Source organism: Nyctibius grandis, chromosome 7, assembly GCF_013368605.1.
Source record: "Nyctibius grandis isolate bNycGra1 chromosome 7, bNycGra1.pri, whole genome shotgun sequence".
NCBI lineage: Eukaryota > Metazoa > Chordata > Aves > Nyctibiiformes > Nyctibiidae > Nyctibius > Nyctibius grandis.
Window position 1 is genome coordinate 33,711,082 of NC_090664.1, and position 23,070 is coordinate 33,734,151.

Genomic DNA, 23,070 nt, shown 5'->3' on the forward strand with positions numbered 1-23,070 from the left:
TACAAACAAAAAGAAAATCTCAGAACTTAAACAGGTTTTGCTTTTTTCTATCATAATTCCAAATTTCAAATGATAACAAGGATTTTTCTGCCAGCTCTGTAGGTTCTGCCCAAGGTTTTGAACAGTGTTTGTACTCATGCATTTTCAGCAGTAGCTCTGACCAGGGTCCCTTTTCCTCATCTCTGCTTAAGCTCCTCCCTTGTGACAGAACAGCTGAATGAGCCATTCACTGGATAGCTGAACAAAGAACAGATTTGGCTGACAGAGTCTTGTCTTCTTTTTTTAGCTGGTTTATTTTTCATTATTAGCAGTGCTAACAATCTCAAAGATGACATGTGAGTTACAAAATCTGTGCGTGTTCAGTTGATTCCCTTGATGACAGTATTACTTCATCACTGTGAAGGAGTTTACCCAGCTTGCCTGATTACAATATGCGTAAATAATTCAGTTGATAAGTCATGTGATTAGAATGTCACTTTTTTTTTCTTTGCTGTGTTGAGCCTATGGACATAAGCCCTGGTAAAAGGCATTTCACCCCAGCAATATGTTGTTCAAAAAAGTTGTTTTAGTTTGTGTCTGGCTGGAGCATGAATGTATCTTCACGTTGCAATTTGATGGATCAGCATACTTGGATCATGAAACGGTTGAGGGCCCCAAGAACAAGGAGGATGTTGTAAATATCTTAGACATTCGACTAACCTAGTTATATAAATAAACAAAGGGGAGCCTTTTTTTAATTTAGGTGGGTATATCTCACTTCAGACAACTGGGCCTTGAAAAGATAGTTTCTAATTAGGATGGCTGTATTTCACTTCAGACAACTTGGCCTTGGGAAAACAGAGGCACAGAAACCTAAAGATAAGGGAGTTGCAACAGCTGCCTTGAAGGACACAGCCTACGTGACCTACATGATCCCTGGACTGAGTTTGCGCAGAAGCAGGGGTCAGTTAGCGAACACAGCGAGGAAGACTATAAGCCTTCATCTGAAGACCCCTGACGACCACCAGAGAAAACGACTGCGCATGCTGAACGGACATTTACATATATTAATGAGTTCCGGGAAATCTCATGACTATGCAAATGAGTTATTGGGAATCTTATGACTATGTATAACTTTATGGTATATAATCTCTGAAAATCTGCAAAATCGGCGGAGCACTCATGGTGGATAATCCCCAGTGCTGCCCAGCGCTGCAATAAAGAATGCCTGCTTAATAACACACTCTGGTGTTATTGAGTTTTCTTTCGGACTCCTTACCCAGCCGCACCTAGCTTCCCACTTCGGTGAGGAAAGTTAGAAAGCAAGGGGGTTTGGAGATCTCCGATTTTTTGTATCAATCAGAGTTCCCACAAAAAGCAGTCTGTGCTTCTTTCTCCCTGAATGCTTGTCCTTGCATCCAACAAACACTGTGGTATATGAACAAAAACATTTCTGCAGTCCTATAGTGAACTGATGCAGCTGAAAGTTTGTTTTTCAGCTAGATCAGTGATACCCTGTCTGGGTCACTGAGCAAGGGACCAAATTCTTGTGCTGGTACAGCAGAGGAGAAGTTGGGAGGACATGACTATATCCCAGGGAAGAAGAAGGACCTCTGTTTTTTTTTTCTCAGTTGCAGGACCAGCTTAAATGCATGTTGGCTTCATATTAAGGCTTCGTTAAAGTCATACAAGAGGGCACATGTGAGGCCTAGTACTTTGTTAAAGTGGGGTACTAACTGTGATTAAATACCTACAGGGAGCAGATCTGCTGAATAAGAATGTGCACCTTCATATAGTCATACTTAAGAGTGTATTCAGTTTTTAATAAAATGGCTCTTACAACTATCTTCTTAAAATTTAAAGTATTAATAATACCATTTTATAGAGGAAAAGGTGCAGCCACAAGTTTAGGCTATTTCTCAAGGTCAAATAAAGAAAATTAGATCTTCCAGGCCAATATCCACCTTCTGTCTTATAATAACCACCCTTCCAACAATAATCTTCACTGAAACAGAACTCCTAGAGATCCTAAAAATTAGAAGTGCTAAGTATCATAAACAGATTAGCTGTAAATACAATGGCCCAATTTCATCTTTCAGGCAAACCCTGAGATTAAACCAGAGATTAAATTGGCTGTTAGATGGTCTTAATAAATCAGACATGATCAGCTGAATACTACTGGGACAGTTAAAGTAAGTCAGTCTTCTCAATTGATGTGGGCCTTTGCTGTCATGGAAATAAGATTTGCACACACGGTGATTTTTGGCTCGGTGATTTTTGGCTTCCAAAGAGGGAGACTAGGAGAATATGCAGGAGCAGTTCAGTATCTCTGCTAAGGGTGGTGGTAAGTAGCAGCTGATTTTCTTTGGTTTTCATTGCACAATACTCAGGTGACCACACGCTTAATATTTAGAGAGTAAACATACTGTTCAAAGAGTATCTACATAATTACTTAATTATCTTGTGGCTATACTGAGAGATAAAAATGTTAGTCATCAAAAAAGGCACATAGTGAAAATTTTTGCCTTCTGACTTTCACAGCTCATGTTACACGTGAGGGTTTTTTTTGAAAAGGAATAGTTGCGAATAGCACTATGTGCACTGTTCTGCAAAATGGTTAATAGTACTGACTCGCAGTCAAATTGAATTATAGTCTATTGTTAGATTTATTATCATACTACTGTGACCAAAATGACAAGCCAAGTGCTTCAAAACTTGTATTTCAGTAAAATCTGGCAATGCATAAGCAGCTATTAACATTTAGTCCTCTCTAATATTTCAAACAAGAGAGAGCAATGAATTCTTAAATATAACATGTACTGAACTGATCACTTCTAGCATGGCTAACTAATTTATTTTGAAAACCATTGTACTGATCTAGACAAAGACTAATTGTTAAACGCAGCGTTTCTTGGATGGAAGGGCTGATTTGTTTTTTGGCTGAGCAGTGTTGCATACAAAATGGACGGAGAGTTTGTTTAAGGAAAATAATGATTGGGACCTTGGCATACGGTATTGTTCAGATCTCCCAAACAGGCTGGTTGGTTGCAGTCTGGGTAGCGACAGGAGTCACTGGATCAGACAAGACTGCCCTAACCGCTTCTCTGCTCAGTTCTCACATCCCAGCTGGCCTCTGATCCTGTGCAACTACTTCAGCCTGTGCATTATCTATTGCTATAGATTGTTTTAAACTGAAACGTCTTACTGTATTAACTAAGTGCAAAAGTACTGTCGTGTGTGACCATTTCTGCATCTACAGGAAGAGTTTCTACAGACCATTTATGAGCATCTTCTCTGCGTACTATCTGGTCAATTCTGCAGCAGGAACCACCAGGAGTCTCTAGAAGGGCCAGATTCTCCACTCAGGATGTTAAATGACACATTTATGTGTAGAAGTTTATCTTGGCACACCAGGAGCTGCCTTGGGAGGAATCCTCAGAACTGTCTGAAATCGCCACCTGAAGATCTGCCGCAAGAGTTAGTCAGATCCTTTGTTGTGGAGGGGGTGAGGAGCTGGGTCTGTCACCTTGTCTTTGCTCAGTTGAGGGTCTCTTCTGTGCAGGGACTAGCTGAGGAGTTCCTGGACCACCCAGGGAGTTAATGAGTTTAGTGCACTGAGCGGGCACACAGGGACAGCCCCAAGACCCAGCTACACCACAATTATAACTGACTTGACTTTCATCCATATGTCTCATAAAACTTAAATTCCACAGTTCTTGCCACAGCACCCCTGTAATTGAAAACCTTGCTGCACAACACTCATCCAGCTGTGAAATAAGATAGGCAACTCGTGATTTCCTGTGGGTTGCCTTCGGTCTTGCGGTTTAACCAGGCATAGGCTTTCCCTGGTGTGACGGACAGAGTTTGTATGCCTTAAACAACTTGTTTGACAACTCTGGCTGGAGGAGGGTATGCATACTACAGAGACCTGCAAGTCTGGCAAGAGATAAGGGTCTTGGGAACAGAACAATACCCCTGCTATGCCTTAATTGTTGTGATTTACAACTCTGGCTGGAGGAAGAGATAAGTCCTGCGGAGGCGGGATGGTATCTTTTCCTTGGGGCCAGCCTACATGTGCAACAACTTTGCAGGGCCTCAGCCACGCTTGTGCAGAAGCGGGGTCATACAGCGGACACCACAACTAGGGGATCGCGACCACCAGACACCCCTTGGGGGACCACCGACTCATTTTGAGAACAATCTAAGACTACAAAGCGCAGGCGTCCCAATTAGCATGGGAAGCTAGCAGAGGGGGGGAGACAAGAGGGATGTTACCACCCTCTCCTATCTCGCATGCAAATGACCTAAAGTATTTAGACCTTCTCACTTGGGATGGTGGCGCGCTCCCGCCCACCACCTGAGGACCGATCCTGCAAGCGATTTACCGGAGGAGCAACTCTGCAAGCAACTTACCAACTCTACAGACAACGTACATCGCTGGATCCAAAGGTGGTGATCTCTCTTTCTCTCTCTCATAGTCTCTATCCTCTTTCTCTTTTCCCTTTTCCTTTTCTCTCTTTTCTCAATGCCTTTAGAAACCCAAGACACCTACAACCATGCAACTTTCCCTGTATTAATAAATTGTTCTTAATTTCATACCAGTTATTTGGTGTCGTTTCACCTTAATTTACTCCAAGGGATTTATGAACTAGTTGCGACCAGGTCGTTAACACCTGGGAACATGGCCATAATGCCACACAGATCACGCTGGTTTGCTTTCTGCTGTTTAAAATTGCTGTTGGTCTCTAGAGAAATCCGTTTTCAGGATTCTGCTTTTTTCCCCAGAATGAATTAATGTAATGAGACTTAATTGCATGGTTTGTATTTATCATTGGCTTTGCCTTATTAAATCTCCTCAGTCATAGCTGAGGCAAGAGAGACATTGTAGAGCTACAGTCAGCTGGGGTAAACAGGAGAGTCACAAAATGGAACATCCCAACAAAAGAAGAGTCCTCCAGCAATGAATAACTCCACTTGATTTAAGCTATTGGCTTAACAAACTGACAGAAAATAGCCCTTGGCTGCTACTTCCCAGGCCTTATCTAACTTCTGAAAGATTTCTTTTCTTAAAACTGATAAAGATCAGCTAACAATTTAATGCCAAAGTATGGGAGAAGTAATTACCCACACAGCTGCTCTTAGTCAATTTTTCTCACCTGTGAGAGGACCAGATTTTCTTTTGCCATTTCACAATCTATATAATGAGAGTTAACATACAGTTTCAGTTGGACATTGGATCTTTTTTTTGATGCTGTGTATTTCCTGGCTTGTCAGCACTTCAGCTTTTCTTCCCCCTGCTGCAGACTCGGATTTGGTTCAGAATGCTATATAGCTTTGAAAAGACTTTAGTACTGATATCTCATGTCTCTGTTCTGATTATTTTCAATATAAAGTGCTAATATAATTTGCTCTTTGAATCAACTGAACTGATTCAAGAATCCTAATACCAAAACATCTTGCTGTAGCTTTGATCTGTCTCCCTCTCTCCCTCACCTTAATTCTGGCTAATTAAGAAGAAACTGTACCTATATCTAATTATTTTCCAGGATTTTTGTGCAATACCAGTTCTACACTGTCGCAGAAAAGGAATCCCTTCTATTCTTCTTTCATATGCAATATAAAATTCCCATATTTAAAAATAGGAATGTATCATTCCAGCACACATCCCAGAATTACTTAACCTGGAACCCTGACTGTAGCAATTACTTATATCTTGCTCCTTTGAAGAAGTTAAGATACAGAGAAGTTCATGTTGATTACCGTGGTGCTAGGTTTCACAATATAGACTCGCCTGTATTATCCAAAGCAGAGAACTACTGTTTCAGAAAGTAGCAGCACTACAAGTGTTCCAGTGGAGAGAGCATCCTGCCCAAATCTCCCTGCCTGTGGTATGGATCTGTGATGTCGAGAACTCGGGAGTTTATGAATGCCTGCCTTTACACACCAGATACTTTCAAAACAACTCTGATCAAATCCGTGTTTTGATTTATAGACCGTTTCTTTCTAAACAGTGGGTGACAGATTTGTTTATGGCTGGATCACATACCGAATGGGGATTTTCAGTTCAAACCTGATGTCCAAATTTCTAGTGTTTTCCTCCACGCCTGTGCCAATGGAAAAGGAAGTCCTGCCTTCTGCTACAGTCTCCCTTCTTATGTTCAGCCACAGTTATGCACTTATCCAGCAAGAGACAGAAAGCGCATGGTGGTTGGACACAGACAATATTTTCAGGAAATATAATAATCACTTCAAGCCATATAGGAAAGTGTAAGAGCACAAGAAAACAAATTAATAGCTTTCAGCCATTAGGAACTTGTGTTTATTCCTGTTAGGAGAAAGATGTGACAGCTGGGCATAGAAATAAACCAAAGAAAATGTCTTAAATTGCTACAGTAGAGGATTATCAATAACAAAATGAAATGCAAAACATTGTAAAAATAGCTGTGAGAAAAATAATTTCCAGGACCAACCTAGGAAGCAGGATCGATTTTAGTTTGCTAATTTGCAATACTATTCAAGCAAATCCACTCATAGACCATACAGAAGCTTCTACAGACCCTCATGCCACCTCTGGTGCCCTGCAAAAAAAAAAAGGAGGTGTCACCTGAGACATTGTCTTGTAAAAGATGCCTGCTGGAGGGCTGCTGTGGAAATCTGGACCCAGAGAACTGACTTGCCCAGGCTACGAAAGCAGGGAGAAGAGCCTGGAATTCTTCTGGGAATGGGGCTGCCCAAGAAACAGAGACAGCTATGATGCATAGAAAGGGTCTTAGAAGAAAAGGACAATTTTCTAGGGACAGAAACTCAAAGGCAACCTTTCTTCTCAAGAAATGGTAATTTACTTAGTTGACTTGAGAGTCAACCTCAAAAGCTGCAGGGGTTTTTGTACTTCAGTGTGCATACACAAGCAGCTCAGAGGCATATTTCATCAAATTATGTTGTTTTCATGTTATTTATCTAATAAGACCTTTTTGAGTTATTTTCCTGTGTTTTAAACCAAAAAGTCTCTGTGATGCGTTTGAATCTTACTGTGAGTAGTGAAATCTAGTCCAAGTAAATTCTGTTCTGCCCAGTGTTCAAGATCTCCTACAGGAGCTCTAAGCAGATTAATGCTGAGAGCCTGAGAGAATTATAGCTCTCAGATGACTTCTCAAGTGAGGCATACAGGCATCTGCCACTAAGATTAGTGGTTCTCAAGGTTCTCATAACTCCTTGGCTAACTAAGGTACAGCCACGTGGCATTTGAAAGCGTACGTGCAAACTAAATGGAACTGATGTACCATAATGAACGATGAACTCTGTAACCCACCGGCAGCTGACAAAAGAACTGCTGAAAGCCCCACCAGCACCTCAGTATTTGCTAACCAGCAATGCCAGAAACCTCATTTGTTGTGGCTGCCTACGTGCCACCAAGCTTGCAGGGCCAGCTCTTTCCCAGTCGTTAGGCTGACTCTCCAAATTATTTGCAAGGGAAATGGCCTCACCTCTGCAGTTGTGGAGGTCAACAGCATTTGGTCAGAGTTGCAGATGGCAAATCATATCTGAAGGTGCCTGCATCACAAGCCTAAGAAAGAACAGAAAGGTGAATTTTTTTTTTTTTTTTGATGATTGGGCTTGTATTCTCAAGGCCTCCTCTGGGAGATGTATAATTGAATCAAGCAGAATAGGCAGCCACAGAGGGCAGCCAAATCTGTGCAGTCTGATCTATCTGCAGCTGTACTGTAAGAAAAATACCCTCCCACTGAGCCTATTTTGTGAGAATGTAGTTCCTTGTCAGCTGCTTCCTGAGGTGATACTTTTGCCAGGAAATTCAACCTGTCTATACAACACCTTAGCACAGCAGTAGAAAGAACCTGAGCATTTTATTGTTGCTGACTTGATTAAAGAGTCAAAACAGTGCAGTAATAGTCATCCCTGATGCCGAGTCTTCAAACAGAGATAACACTAAGCCGTTCAGATCTAACCTATAAGCTAATGCAAATATCTTAATATCTGGCACTATTAATCTATTAAAAATTAGCTCCTTTCCTTACTAATATCATTATCAGTTGAGATTTCTTAAGACATACATAGTTTAAAGCAGTGTAATCTTCAAATTCAATTAAAAAGTCAACTCTTTTTTATGCTTCATTACCTTTTTTTCCTTGCCATACCTTTTTTCTAAGTGAATTAGGATGAAAGTGAACAAACTTTGAAATGTTTTGAAACATGATTTTTTGCCTTGCTAATAGACGTTCAATGTTTTTCTCAAAACGCAGCATTTTTCAACAACTTCTAAAATAAATACAACCCACCCTAAAACAATTTCAAATTAACAGAGTCTTTCTTATGTAAATTGCTCATTAAGTGAGAAAACAGAGGTCTCAAAGTAAGGCTTCATGAAGAATCAACCTAAGGCTGCCATCTTGCCCTTCTAGTTCCACTCACATATTCCCGCTGCCTCTTTTGTGTTGGCAGCAGAGCTCGTGACCAGGAGGCAGACCAGATTAGCCACCTGGGAGGCTAAAAACCAAATAAGCAAAGAAGAAGATAAATAGCAAAAGGAGCAATAAAATGGGATTTCATCTTCTGGTAGCAGACAATAGTTACATCTGCTTAAGCCCATCAAAAAAACACATGCTGAAGCCTTTTGAATAGTAGGTCAGAAAGTGTCTGCATAAGTTAAGATACATCCAGGACCTGGTTTAGGAAACACTTAACTTATTTTTGACATAACTGCTAGTATTTATTTAAACTCCAATGTGAATTTGCAAATGATCTTACATATTTGTTTATGAATATGATGTGGCTTTGGGAAGAAAACTAGTGCAGTATCAATGGTTACAGACCCTCTAACTGGTAGCAGTGCTGTAATACAGGGTAGCGAGACTACAGAGAGACTGAAGAGTGCCAAGCTTTGGTGCCAACATGCCACCCTTGGCAGTGGTGGCTACACAGCAGCTTCTGGTATGGCACGTAGCTAGGAAGTGGTGCTTAGCACTTGGGTCAACATCTGTGGTTCCCAAGGACACATACTGCTTGGGCAGTACTCATACACTGTGTTTTCAAAGTTTGATTATTGTATTCTGTGAGTCTTTGGGGCTGAGTTAAGCTTATTCAAATATTTAGAGCTTCAATTCCATATTTTTCTCTTTGTTAGAACAGAAAATAGGATAACAACCCTGCTCGAAGTCCAGCTTTCTGGTCTCTCTCAAAGCAGCCTTAACCACTCATACCCTCCAGCTCACCACAATTTCTACTGCCTTGTGCTCAGCCTTTACATCTCGTAGCAGCTGCTACACCCAAAAGACAAAGCCCCCATCCCTAGCAGCCTAACACCTGAATAATCAAATTGACTGTTTGGAACATAGAGAAAACACAGTTTTGAAATCAAAAACCACCCTCTTACCCTTCGATGAGGCCTCTGTGCGTCCAGCTTGATGAATGCTGATGCAGCAGTAGAACAAAAAACATACAAAAAAGCTTATGCTGTGTCTAAGGTGTGTCACCTGCCTGCTCAGTAGATACAGGAAGGGATAAGTAACATTACATACCTGCTGAACCACTATGTGAACTCAATTCCTGTGAGATAAAATGGGAAAATCTGCCAAGAGGTTTGTTATCAATACGCACAAATACGTGGGGTAGTTTTTTAGGAATTTTAATATGAAAAAAAATGAGGCACTCCCATGTTTTGGGAGAAATTGAGTTCTCTGCATCTCAGTATTTATGTCAACATCCAACTAGCCCCTAGATTTATATCAGCTCTTGGAGCTAGAAGACGTGTCTGAAAGTGACAGCAAAGGAGGAAATGAACCCACAGAAGCAGAGAATATAAAATCATTTTTCCCCCCCTCAAGTGAGTTGTAGTACTGGCAACAACTGCTCTATACTGTGCCTACTCCATGAAAATTGTTCTCACATAAACATTACTTCCCCAAACAGATTTAAAACCAACACTAGATTGCCAGTTTAGAATACTAGAAATCTACAGAGGAATTACCAGCAAGTCTCATTATATTCCGCAAAAATAATCCAGGTTGTTTTGTGAACTTGCACTATGGCACAAGCATTTCTAACGCTCAAAGTGTTTGTATTTTGCCCTGTGACAATGGGGAAAGGCTCAGTGCTGAGCCGCCATACTGCTGCTGAGCTGTAGTTGCCAGGAGCAGCACACAACAGAAATGAAGCATCACTAACCATTACCATCCTTCTCAACTGTCACAAGTCCCTGGGAAGCCCCAACAACTTTCACATGTCAGGCAGTAGCATATTCTCCAGCTGACAGCACAGCCAGCACAGCAGAAGGGAGAGGGCAGGAGGATGGCTGAGGCCACCACTGCCTTTCTTGTGCGACACTAACACAATGCAAATCTTACCAGTCTAGGAGAAAACCCAGCACGGAAGCTTTCAGCTGGGTTAGCAAGTGGCACTGGGTGAGCGATGGCTGAGCATGACACAGGGCAAGAGACAGGGCTTTGGGTGCAGGGTGAGGACTGTGCTCTTCTCCAGAGGGCTCTGCTGCGGGGCTGAACAAGACCCTGGCCCCCAGCCCACATCCTGGCCCCAGGCATAGAAAGGGAATCCTCTAGATTAAGGGAAATCACTCTCCTCCCTTTAAAGGAAAAAGGAATCCTAGTACTTCCTAGGACTAGCTTACAATAAAAATAAAGGGAAATTATAGATAATAGTCAAGCTTTCAGAAGGTGGCAGAAGGGTTGGTTTGGGTTTTTTAAAGTTTTTTTTTGTTGTTTTTTTTGTTGTGTTTTTTTTTTTTTTGTTTAAAGCAGCAGTCCTATAAAACCAGGGAGTTAAAATGCAGTATACACAACATATTTTAAGTCTTTTAAGGCATTTGAAACAGTCTGGCAAGTCCAGTGATCAACATCAAAACAGGTGAAGTCTTTCATATTCTAGCAGTTACTGTTTTCCACAAAATTAATCAAAATAAACTGCATCTGTATGAGAATGTTTTATTAAAAATACATATCTTCTGTTTCACATAAAAAGAACCAACACTGTAATTAAACACAACTTACGAAGTTGGACAGGAATTACTCAGAAAAACATACAGATTCCCGTAACCCCATAGCACCCAACCTTTGACTGTATCAGCCACAAAGTAAAATCTTCCTGTGTTCAAGACCCAGAGTGCCTGTCCTGCGCACAGCAAAGTGCCCAGGAAGGGGCAGGTGGTCAGAGACAGGGGTGCTAACTGCTCCACAGCAGCTGTTCCCTGGCAGATACACGCATTCTTCTCTCCAAATCCAGGGAGGCCTGTCACTCCCCAGCCCTGCCGCTGGGCACAATGGTAACCTTAGCGAGAGAAATGCTGGAGTGGCACTCAGCTCAAGTGTCACAGGTTGGTCACCTCTTCTGTAAAGAAGAAATACAGCACAGCACTTCCAGTTAATTTCACTTAGGATCCAGCAGCAACTCATATTAACAGCACTGTTGAAAGAAACCCAGCCATGCTTTGGTGATACAACATGATACAACAGTCTTTTTGATAAAGTGACACCTATACTGGAATCCACTAACTTTTGGATCCTCACTTTTAATAACTCATATCCATCTCAGACTTTTGAAAACACACAATTTTCAAAGCAACAAGTTATCAGCTTAGGCAGCAGCAAACACTGATTGAAAGTTTAGCGTATAAAAATCAAAGTCAGAATACAAAAGAACTGTCAGAGACATCTGCTATTTAAAGTGTACAGAACAAAACACTGGCTGCATTTACTCTCTTGTAGAAAACAGTCTGCCAGGCTGCCTTTCTTGCTCTGGAGATGTTGGAGATTCAGCTCCTTTTAAAGTCACCGAGAGATGTAGTCATCATCCCTCCAAAATGATCAAAATACTTCGTAAATTCAGGCTCAAAAAGCATACCAGATGCTGAGTGTAAACTAACATTTACTGGCCAACTCATAACTTAACCAAGGCACAAAGAATAAAAGACACTGGAGTGATGGGAAGCAAGCCGACATGAAATCACAAACCAGCGGTTGCTTTGCTTTGACCTGACAAAGCATGTAAGCATATGGGCAGCTGAAACAGCAACAGCATCTATGGCTGGGCAACCAGAGTAACTGTAAAGCAAAGTTCAATTTTGAAGAAAAAAAACCTGGCTTGTGTGTCATTATACATGTTCTAATCTCACAGAAGTCATGATCTGATTAAAAGACAAAGAAAAAAAAATACTTCATCTAACATCACACCTTCTAAACCTAAGAGGGTATTAAACTCATGTAACTTTAGAGGCTTTATCTCCTTAAGTACTCTTTGTCATCTACAGTGTTAATTCCTTAGACTGCAATTTAATCAAGCACTCTGCCTGAAAGGCCTGTCACTTTTCTGACTACGCTGGGAATTTATGACAGAGGTCAGCTTCCCCACTCAGTTCACTACAGTCCAAGGCCTACCAGTAAAGACAAAATGATTCCTCTTAATATACTGTTATTGCACAGATTGTAACAGAACAAGATTTGCACAGCACAGCATTCGTTCATATTTCTAATGCATGGAAAAGGAAATGAACTGACTTTTAGGACCTCTGATGAGTTTGCAAAAATACAATTAAGATTTTTTTAGCGAAGCAAATTTGTTCTGGGATTAATGAAATACAAACATCCACTAAACTCCAGAATGCCACCAATCAAAATAACTTTCCTTACTGGAATGGCATCTTAAACACAAGATCTCAACTTGCCAAAATCTGAGCAAATAAAATACTTGCCTTAATTATAACACTCTTCAATTCACTGTTATCAAATTTCTAAGTAATTTCAAAGCCCATATTGAAAAGCTTTGATCCTTAGGGCTGACCTGCTCTGCATTTTACATGGAAAAAAAAATGATTTGAAGACATTCCAGGTTATTCAAAACCTCATCTTACAGAAAACAGGAATAGGAAACTTTCTCCAGTTGTGAGCTGTCAGCATAGGAAATAACTGGATTTTTAAATAGCTCAACTTGAAAGGTGTTGAAGAACAAGGCTGAAAAGGTTAAGTCTTAATCAGCAATTAAATAAGCTACAGCATGAAAAGTCAACAACCATAAAGATCAATTCTGAAAAATACACAAGCTCATTGTTACTTGTATATACATTTAAAAAAAACCCAAAACAATCCAGATTTAAAAATCTCCCCCCAGGGTTATAATCCCCTTCCTAGAGAGATGTAATTACAGCTTGTGTACACTGTTCCAAAAGAATCTTTCATAGCCTTCAGAATTCTTCATGGTTTTGCTAATCCATTTTGCAGTGAGTGACACTTCTCTCCAGAACTGAGTAATACTTTAAAGCCTACTTGAAAAATCCATCTTTAAGATGGTCTTCAAATAAAATATTCAAGCTTCTAAACAGAATTTTTAGATACAAGTGGTTTTTGTTTTAATCATAAAATAGATCTAGTGAATTTGCTAACTTATTAAAAAAGACTAGAAATAAAATTCACAAAAAAGTTTCTAGCCTCCAGTAATTCACAAAACGCTATTACAGTACAGAAGAACATTATTAGTTAAATCAGTTTTATTTCTTCTGATAGCTACTTTGAAAATAAAGGGTAATTTGACACTAATTCTATTGCAGAAGTTCATAAGCAGGCAGCTTTTTGTGTGTGCAGTGGAAAACAAAGAACAATGCTACAGAACTGAATTAGTCTGCCAAATACCGTTTCAGACCTCACATCTTAAAATACGTGTGTCTAGATGAACAAGAAACTCTGTGAACCCCCTGCACCCAGTTCCACTGCCTGCATTTGGACAATGCATGGGTGCAAGGGTCCACCTATGTAGCTCTCACAATGGGATCAGAATCTAGTAACAGCTTGTCAAAGCAGCAAGGAGGTTCAAACCTGCAGAAGGATGAACGGATACTATTGTTAGTGTACTGTCCAGGCATTAGCAGCAGTTTTGTCTGTAGTGAGCTCAGAGTTAAAAAAAAAAAAAAAAAAAAAAGTTGTTCAGGAAGTAACACACGAGAACAGCAACGGACTTGCTGATCTCAGGTCTCCACTGCTTTGCACCTTGGGAAACTTGGTCTTACAAATGATTACGCTCAGTGCAAGGCAGCAGAGAGAATCAAGCCTGCAATTTTCACGGTTTGAATGAGCACAAGAACTTGGCATCCACGACTTTGTCTTCTTAAGATGCATGTGTCACAACAGGAATGTCAATTTCTATGGCAGAGAGGCGAGAGCGTGCAGAATACGGCTGAGAGGCATAGCTGTGCATGCTAGGGGCGTGGGAATAGAGGGGCTGCCAGAAAGGAGAAGGTAGGCTTTTACATGCGCAGTACCACAGAAAGAGCAGAACGGAAGTGAAAAACAGACCGCCAGCACTGGCAATGGCAATAAATACAGAGATGTCAAAGCTAAAGACTGGCTCGTATTTTCTGTTCAGATAGTTGTTATAAAAAATGACCCAGATCGATGGAGTGAGACAAATGGCACAAGCAAGAAGGAACAAGAGACCAGCCACGAGATGGCAGCCTGCACTGTTGACAAGGCATTTGGCCAATTTGACGTTTGGCACGCTTGATACAAAGGCTGTGTTACACATGCCAATCAAGCACAGAAACAGAGCTGAGACAGCAGTTAACATACTCAGTGGAAGAGCAAACTGAAGAACACGCAAATCCAGTTGATCGACAGCAGTGTACCACTGTGGGTCATATATCACACAGTCTCTGCTCCCATCAAAGCGAGCGCACTTAATCCAGAGTCCAGTGTAAACGGTCACATTCCTCTCATTCTTGTTGAATGTGTACAGTCTCATTTGCCTCCAGTTTGGAAGCAGAACTGCTGCAAGGAGTCCAGCTACTGAGGCTGTTCCACTGAGGAAGGCCAGTACTGTTGCTGCGTGAACATCCCGGCAGCCCATTCTTGCCCACAGACGTTGTTTCCTGTAATTAAAAATAAAAAAAATAAAAATCAGTAGGTGAAAGTTTATGGACACAAGACTGACTACAGTTGACTCGCGCCAGGTTAATAAACTTGTGTGGTAGCTGGTAGAGAGTAACTCTCTGGCACTTTCTTTGCCTTACGCACTTATGTGGAGGTAACACTACCAAGTTCACACTTCAATGAAAGCTCAGATTATTTCACAGACCATTATGATTGCTCGGCTGACAGACTACTAAATTCGCCGTGTTCAAGATCAAAAAGGAGCACTTTAAAATGCAATTCTATGCAGCTTTTCACCTTGTGTCACTGCATGGACTTTTACAGAGCCTGAGCGGAGAAGGCGAATCACTGAGTGAGTGTGATGTGACAAGTTCACCCTTCCTCAACCGGCAGCTCCCTCTCTTCAGCCCAGACGTAGCATCAGAGTGCATGTTCAGTCCTACCACACTGCTGTGCGAGTAAAAGGGAATTGCTTAAAACCAGCATCACTAGACTGGACAAGGAATGTATATGTAGGCAGCTATCCACATTTTTATATAGGCCAAGTTGTTGATAAGAGCTGCAAGATAATAGAGCGTGTGCGGTTGAGTAATTTGCTATGATTTTTTTTCTGTTTTATTTAAATTTCAAGTAATTTACTATGATTTTCAATTAACAGCTCTTCCACCCTGCTTCTGCCTTTCAAAGCCAGCTGTCCAAGCACACGAGCAATTCCAGAAAGCAGATAGCTTTTCAGCTTTCACAACACTTCCTCTGAAGAACAAGTGTTAAAGAATAGTGCTTCCTTTTCAATATAACCACTGTTTGTGTACCTAACATAGCCTCTTGCCTGCAGAGATCCTAGGAAACAGTCTCAATGACGGGTCTTTTTTTAAAAAAAAATTATTTCCAAAACAAACCAAAAAAAAGACTCATTAATTTGAGTAAACCCATCTCTGGGTGCTTGAGACACTTTAAAGAGGCCTAATACATAATAGGCACGGAGCATCCACCCCAGAGTGTACTTGAAGCAGGACATGAAAAATTATAGTACCTAAAAATCAGCAGATACTTTGAAAATTCTCACTGAGAGCCACTAAGTCATAAACTCCTACTGACATTTCTTCCAAATCATTATACTGCATTGTGCTTATTTCTCTAAAGTCACAAAACAATTCTTTAGGTACCAGAAGTTCTACCTAATCCATATACAAATAACTGAATATCTGTATCTCAGAAAGGTTACAGACATGGTTGCAACTAAATAGGAAATTGGATCTGATCCCTTACTATCCTTCTACACCTGCAAACATCAAATGCCCAGGGAACTTTTCAGATAAGGAATTTCCGTGTATACTGGAAGCAGACTACAAGCATTACCAAGCTATACAGATAGCCAGCATTTTATTGATTTATAGACAAATAAATAAAGTCCAATTTGTTTTGTAAGAAGGCGTTAGGCATTTATTTACTTTTTATGCCATCTAACCCTGAAGGATTGCAATGCTATGTGGGTAACATTTAACTGCTGATCATACTCTCTTAGAGAAGCACTGCTGAAAATAAATAATAACCACATTTATGCTAAAAATGCACCTTATTCATCAAAAAGATGGCATTATATTTTTGCTAAGAATAGCTGAGTGTGGGCAAGCTACCGTTCTCATGGCAGTAACCTTTTCAGATAGCAGGTCATTAACAGGATACTCCCCAGACAGGGGGACCCAAGACTCACTTCCATCATAGTTGATTTAATATTATGCTTAACCTCAGCTTCAGTAAGGTCAATGCAACCAACCTGCAAGAAAACGGAACCATAACAAATGAGCTTAAATCTAATATAGCATCAAATTTTATTCCCCTCAAGCTTGATACTTTTGCTCTTCCATAAAAAGTTTGCTTTTGCCTGGATAAAACTTTCATGCAGGTAGGGCATACTCTGAGATAGAGCTCTACCAGAAGCAGTTAGAATAAGCACAAGACTGACCATTTTCATAAACCCACTATTTCTGCAAATTCATTTGCAATAGTAGATGATGAAAATCTGCACAGAGTTAATGCAGGGTGGGCAAGAAGTGATGTGAGGTTCACCCATATTTTCTAATACAAGAGGATGGAAGAAAAGAACTATACTATATCAAACTATAGTTATGGCAAGGCCTATGCAGCCAGGACTTAGGACAGCATGGGAAGATTTGTATTTTTCTACTGCCTCTGCTGTACCAGTTGCATGGACAGAAGACTTTAGTTCATCTTATAGTTGCCAGGTGCGTTTAGACCACCCTGCATACCTTGTTTTTGCTGGCTATTCCTGGTAGATGCACCAAGGGTGGTTTTTTTGGTAGGTTTTTTTTGGGTTTGTCTGGTTTGGGGTTGGTTTGGTTATTCCTGTGGCTGGTGACGGTATTCGGTTTTGGGTGGATGGGGAATGGGTGGTGTTTTGTTTTGTTTGTTTTTTTTTTTCTAAAAAAAAAGCAAACAGAGTCCTTAAGAGTCCTTACTGCTTCTCATGGGGTTGGAAAGACAGAGAAAATAGCTCATTTTCCCATTACAGGGTATCGAGGAACAGTGAATTTGTAAGTAAGATATCCATGATCCCCCCATCAGGGGCAACTTGTCCCATCTTGTAAATACCGCTAGCTTTATAGCTGTAATTACAGCTTCAGTTACAGAACCCTAATTAAGACAGTAACAAAATAGATGTTTTCTTAATTAAGATGGATGCAGTGTACTTACCAGCAGCGAGTCCAAATCAAGAAAAACCTTAGCAACTTTTAGAAGTAGGAAAAAAGGTGTTACTGGATCTAGGAAACAGAAGAAGGAGAGAGCCAAGATCACATTTGTTTCACACAATTCCAGCAACAGTGTTTACACTGTAATTCAGAAATAAGGAATCTCAGGTATGTTTACATCAGGCCAACTCCATCACCTTTCTACAATTTCCTCTCATTAAAAAAACAAAACTCAAACCACATTTTTTCCTTCCCCCAGGATTTTTCCCTACTGTATGTTTTCTTTCTATCTACCCATCTCTGTCTTCACTCAACAGATAAAAAAGGGTGCAAAAAACTCCCTTTCTAACGGATGTTCCAAGATACGGAGATGTTCACATCCTGAATTTTATGTTTCTAGTAAAAAAATCCATATAAAGTCATATAAAATAATTATTTCAGATGTTAGGTTCCAGGCTGCACTTAAACAGCAGGGAGAAAGGGGTGCAATGATTTTTTTAATGTCAGAGAACAAAACACAGGCTCTAAACTGTTTACATACTTGTGGTTCTCTATTCCTTCCTGCCTTCTACACAAAGGTTTGAAGGAAAAGGGAGAAAGGCAGGAAGTACTAGCGATGCCTTTTCAAAGGCTGTCCAGCTTTTCCAGAGGAAGAGAAAGCATCCTCTTGTGAATTCTCTTTACACTCACATCTGGGATCCGCACCACAAAGTCCTAAAAGCAGCTCTGCAGGTCATGATAGGAAAATTGCTTTTCTCCTGGACAGTGTCAGACCTACAAGCATGTCGTTATGTGACTGTTAAAAGCTACAACCTAAAGCTGAGCTTGCTGCACTAACATGTACAAGGACACAGACTTTAGAATAAATGACCTGTATCAAAACTGAAATGTTATAACATTTATATATGCATAGTCTCCTGGGGTGGAACATCAAAGAAATTCTTCTATCAAACCACCTAGGCAAGAGAGAGACCTTACAGCACACACTCATGCAACTCAAATTTTTCACTAAATGAGAAAGCAAATTTCCAAGTCTAGAGTCCTGCAATATGGATGCTATCGCACACAAGACACAGAAATGCAGACACAATTAAATTAAGCATCCCACTGGATTTCCACTGCCAGTTAATCAACCAAGAGTGCAATGAGTAAATGTAGCAATTTGGGCAAACTAACTATGCAGGGCTGCAGAGGTCAGCATCAACACGTTCAATTGCAAAAGCAGCTCTTTTTGGTTTTGATGTTGAGTACACACACACACAAAAAGTATTACTGCACAGCTTGGAGCAGCTGCTTTTATTCACTAACATTTCTGAGTAATTTTCAAGCTTTCTGTGTATATAGCAGCCACCTAAGCTAAAGTAAACATACAGATCTCTCTCTGCAGGGTCACCCCCCAAAATACCAGCCAATGCTCAGTAACAACCAATAATTAAGTAGAAAATTAGTACTGGCAAACAAACCTGTCAGAAAGAGAGCTGTGCCCAGCCAGAGAGTCACTCCCATTAGATGATGAAAACCTGTAGCCACCAGTTGTTGTAATAAACAGATACAGAGCAGGTATGAAATATTCACAGAATCACAGACTGGTTTGGGTTGGAAGGGACCTTAAAGACCATCTAGTTCCAACCCCCCTGCCACGGCCAGGGACACCTTCCACTAGACCAGGTTGCTCCAAGCCCCATCCAGCGTCGCCTTGAACACTGCCAGGGAGGGGGCAGCCACAGCTTCTCTGGGCAACCTGTTCCAGTGTCTCACCATCCTCACAGTCAACAATTTCTTCCCAATATCTCATCTGAATCTCTCCTCTTTCAGTTTAAAACCGTTCCCCCTCGTCCTATCACTCCATGCCCTTGTCAAAAGTCCCTCTCCCGCTTCGACAATATCCAACTCAGAAAGACCTCCATTTCTGTGGGCATGGAGTTCCTTTTTTCTTCCTCTAGTTGTTTAGTCCATCTGATTTGATCCTGTGTCACTGGTGGTATTGAATAACTAGGGACCTCAGCCACTTGTGAACTAGCTGTCCAAGGGAAGAAAGCACACTTTGGCCAGCATAGGTGAAACCCTGTCTTGCCTTAGATTCTAGACTCAAGGTTCTTACACCCCAAGTGTTTTACAGCTGTAGTACTCAAGGCTTTTATATCTGATCCACAAGAATTACCAGTCCTAATAGCACTTCAGGGATGGATTTTACCATGGCTTCTATTCTAAAGATCCACCCTTCTGTCACCAAAATCGGGAATAAAACCTCTTAACACCAATGTAGTATTAAGAAGCAGGCGCACCTTTATTGCAGCGCTGGGGAGACGGGGGATAGCTCCACCTTGCGTGTCCACCTTAGCATCAAAATTTAAGAATTTTTATACACTTTTTCAGTCAAGTCATTATTACATAATCTCCACATTGATTGGTTTCACCCATCATACAATCACATCAATATTCCAATCTTACTAGAGTCATTGGTTAGCTCTCCATCACACGATCACATCAATATTTTAATTTTATTATAATCATTGGTTAGCTTTACTGGCCAATATCCTTAATATTTAAAACAAGATAGGAAGGGGGTTTCCAAGTAGCATTACTGATGTTCATTGTATTTCACTAGCATCCATCTCGGTCTCCTAACAAAACAAGAAGTCCAGTAACTCCATTGTATTCAACTAGTGTCCATGACAGTCTCTAACAAAACAAGTCCAGTAGCTTACCTAGTGGTGTTTCTATGGTTACCTGTTAAAATTTAACAGTCCTATAGCTAACTTCATAGATTCTAAAGCAGAACACAGCACTTCTTCTATTATTATACCTATTCTATTAAACTTATCTTCTTATGATTTTAAATTAAATTTCATTTAATTTCAAATATTTATAACACTTCTGTAACAAGAGATGCTGGCTGAAGCTGGTTAAAAACTGGTAAATCATTAACTGCCCACAAGCTAAAAAAATGAAGCAAATTAAAAAAAGACATTTACTAGAGATATAATTCAGTGATGAATAAAGCCAGCTCTATTGCCTTGCATGGCCTTGAGAAGACCATAGTCTGGGTACCACTGCTGTTCTGTAACGCCCTGCAGGAGGGAGGTCACAGTAAACACAATTCATGAACAAACACATTTCAAAGCTATCCACAAGAGTATTATCAGTTTAAAAAAGTATTATGAGTTTTGGAGAACTGACCACCAGAAAGAGGGGACCAACACCTGTTCTGTTTCAAGGAAGCAACTGACACAGAATCAGTGCCACCAGTCAGTTGCTCTCCTTGTAGAAATCACACAGTTCCAAGTTCTACAAAGCTCCTGTTAAAAATTAAATCCAGGCGGAAAGGATTAGAATTAACATTTCTAGCTAATCCATTTGGAGTTTCAAGAAAAACTTGCAGCACGGGTGATTATTTTACCAACCGATTTGGAAACACCAGACGCCGCACAGCCAGCCGAGCCCGGAGCACCCGCGGTCCCCGCGCTGCTCGGCCCTGCCGCGCCTGCCCCGGCACACGCCAGGTACCGCCGGTGCCCCCGCACAGGGCGCGCACCCCCAACCAAAGCGCACGAAACCCGCCGCGCTGCGAAGCGAGACGTGCAGGGGAGCGGGAGCAAACCGGGCAGGGCTGCGGACATCATCCTCCCGCCCCGGCCTAACGGCGGCGGGCAGAGCGCGGCCCAGCAGTCCCCGCACGCAGCCCCCTCGGCGGCGGCGCGCCGGGCCAGCAGCCCCCTCCTCAGGGCCGGGCGCCGCTGGGACAGAGCCGGAGCTGCGTCCCCCCGCCCCGCTCTTGCCACTCACCCTCCTGTCAGGGCGCGGGGGCGCACGGAAAAGGCACCATCGCCGCGGCGTTCCCCGACCTCCGCCTGCCGGAACGGCTTCTCTCCTCTCGGGCTCCCGGGAGGCCGCGGCCGGCGGCGGGGCGCCCGGAGGGTTGTGGGGCTGTAGTCCGGCGCCGCCGCAGTACCAGCCCTGAGGCGCCCCCGCGCACTACAACTCCCAGCGTCCCCCGCGGCGCCCCCGCAGGGCAGTGCTCGGTCGCAGGGCGGGACCGGGCCGCAGCCCGCCCGCGCCCGCCCGTGGGGCACCTCCCCCGGGGCCGGCCTGCACGCCCTATCCCCCCCCGGGGACGAGCCGGCTGCGGGCTTTTGTTTGTTTTTAAGGAGGGCTGCGATTCGCACGCAGCCCCGCGGCTGGAAAAAACAATGCTTTAAAATACGTTCCTCAAATACGCCGGTGAAGTTAGAGGAATCGGCACCGTTACTCTCACCAGCACTTCATGAGGCATTGAACAAAACTTATTCCTGCTCGAGCTTTTGATGAGTCTCAGGAGCAATTTATTTACGTGCCCTGAAGACACCACACAGCCACTTGCTTTCTATTTAATAAACTCACAGGCTTTGCGCTGCTGCTTTCAACTAGACTCAGCACACACCCTGTGACACCTGGATTCAGCATCAAGTGCTGCCCGGGGCCTGGCTGCTAGCTGGGGCCAGCTGGCCAAATTGGTCAGCGGGATATCCCGGGCCATAGCAGGTCAGCAATAAAAAGCAGGGGTTTGGTCTTCCCAAAGTAGCTGTTCACTGGGTGAGTGGCTGGGTATTGGTCTGGTGGTGGTAGGAGGTGTGCGATTTTTTTTTTTTTTTTAATACTACTTCTTTCCTTAACCCACAAGTTACCTTGTATTTTCCCATCAGATTCTCCCGTCCTGGTGAGTGAGCAGCCATGTGGGTGCTCAGCTGCTGGCCTGGGTCAACCCCACAAGCAGTGCAAAGGTCAGTGCTAGTCCTGCAAGCTACAGCTCTTATGACTGGCTCAGTGTTGCACTTACTCATTGTCCATTCATTGCTGAAGCTCACAGAATTCTTCATACACAGCTGAAATAAAGCCAAGCTGGCTCTTGTTTCAAACTGTTTCCTCCCTCATTTATGCGTGAGACCAGTGTTAAAGAAGTCTGACCAAAAAAATGTTATTTTTGACTATGAAATAAATGGAGTATCAAAAATTGTTGACAGCCCATACTTAGCTCTGGTAAAAATATGTTAGCCCCAAATACAATAAAATTAGTGGAAAATGAGAACCAATACTAACGATAGAAGTGGATTATGAGAAATCATACCTTTCTTCCCTGTCACTGCTTTTATCAAAATTTAGAGAAGCACGGTTTGATAAGTATACTTACAAACCAATATCAAGTTGAGAAGCCTTTGATGTATTCCGTCTTATTTTGCTTTGCAATCAATTTAATAACTTTGAAGTAGAAAACACTCTGTACAATAAAGGACTTCCAATTTTTTTTAAAAGTAAAATACAAGCATACCTGCTTGTAATACAAGAAACTGGAACATTAACTATTCCCAAAAATGTATAGCTCTGTTGAAAAGCAGTCATCATTTTCTTCACCAAAGAGTAACATATACCCACAACTCCATAAAAGGAGGGACTCCCAAATTAAGCCTGGGAATTTGGAATCTGGATTTATATAATCAAGAGGACTACAGTAGGCACCAGCA

The 23,070-nt window shown here is 41.8% G+C and overlaps 1 protein-coding gene across 2 annotated transcripts; it reads right to left on the reverse strand.

Annotated features, from left to right (window-relative positions):
- Positions 1-10,914: 10,914 nt before the first annotated feature.
- On the reverse strand, positions 10,915-21,449 carry CLDN12 (claudin 12). 2 transcript variants are annotated; one of them, XM_068404920.1, is made up of 3 exons: positions 21,359-21,449; positions 17,577-17,644; positions 10,915-14,860 (listed from the first exon to the last, which is right to left on the reverse strand). In XM_068404920.1, the coding sequence occupies exon 3, from the start codon at positions 14,836-14,838 to the stop codon at positions 14,101-14,103; it is 738 nt and encodes a 245-aa protein (XP_068261021.1). In that variant the 5' UTR covers positions 14,839-14,860; positions 17,577-17,644; positions 21,359-21,449; the 3' UTR covers positions 10,915-14,100. The 2 variants fall into 2 exon arrangements, with proteins under 2 accessions (XP_068261021.1, XP_068261022.1); XM_068404921.1 differs by lacking the exon at positions 17,577-17,644 and having other exon boundaries at positions 21,359-21,442.
- Positions 21,450-23,070: the final 1,621 nt, after the last annotated feature.

Bases quoted from the DNA above. Each gene is read 5' to 3' on its own strand.
- CLDN12 (XM_068404920.1), bottom strand. From the start codon at position 14,838: ATGGGCTGCCGGGATGTTCACGCAGCAACAGTACTGGCCTTCCTCAGT.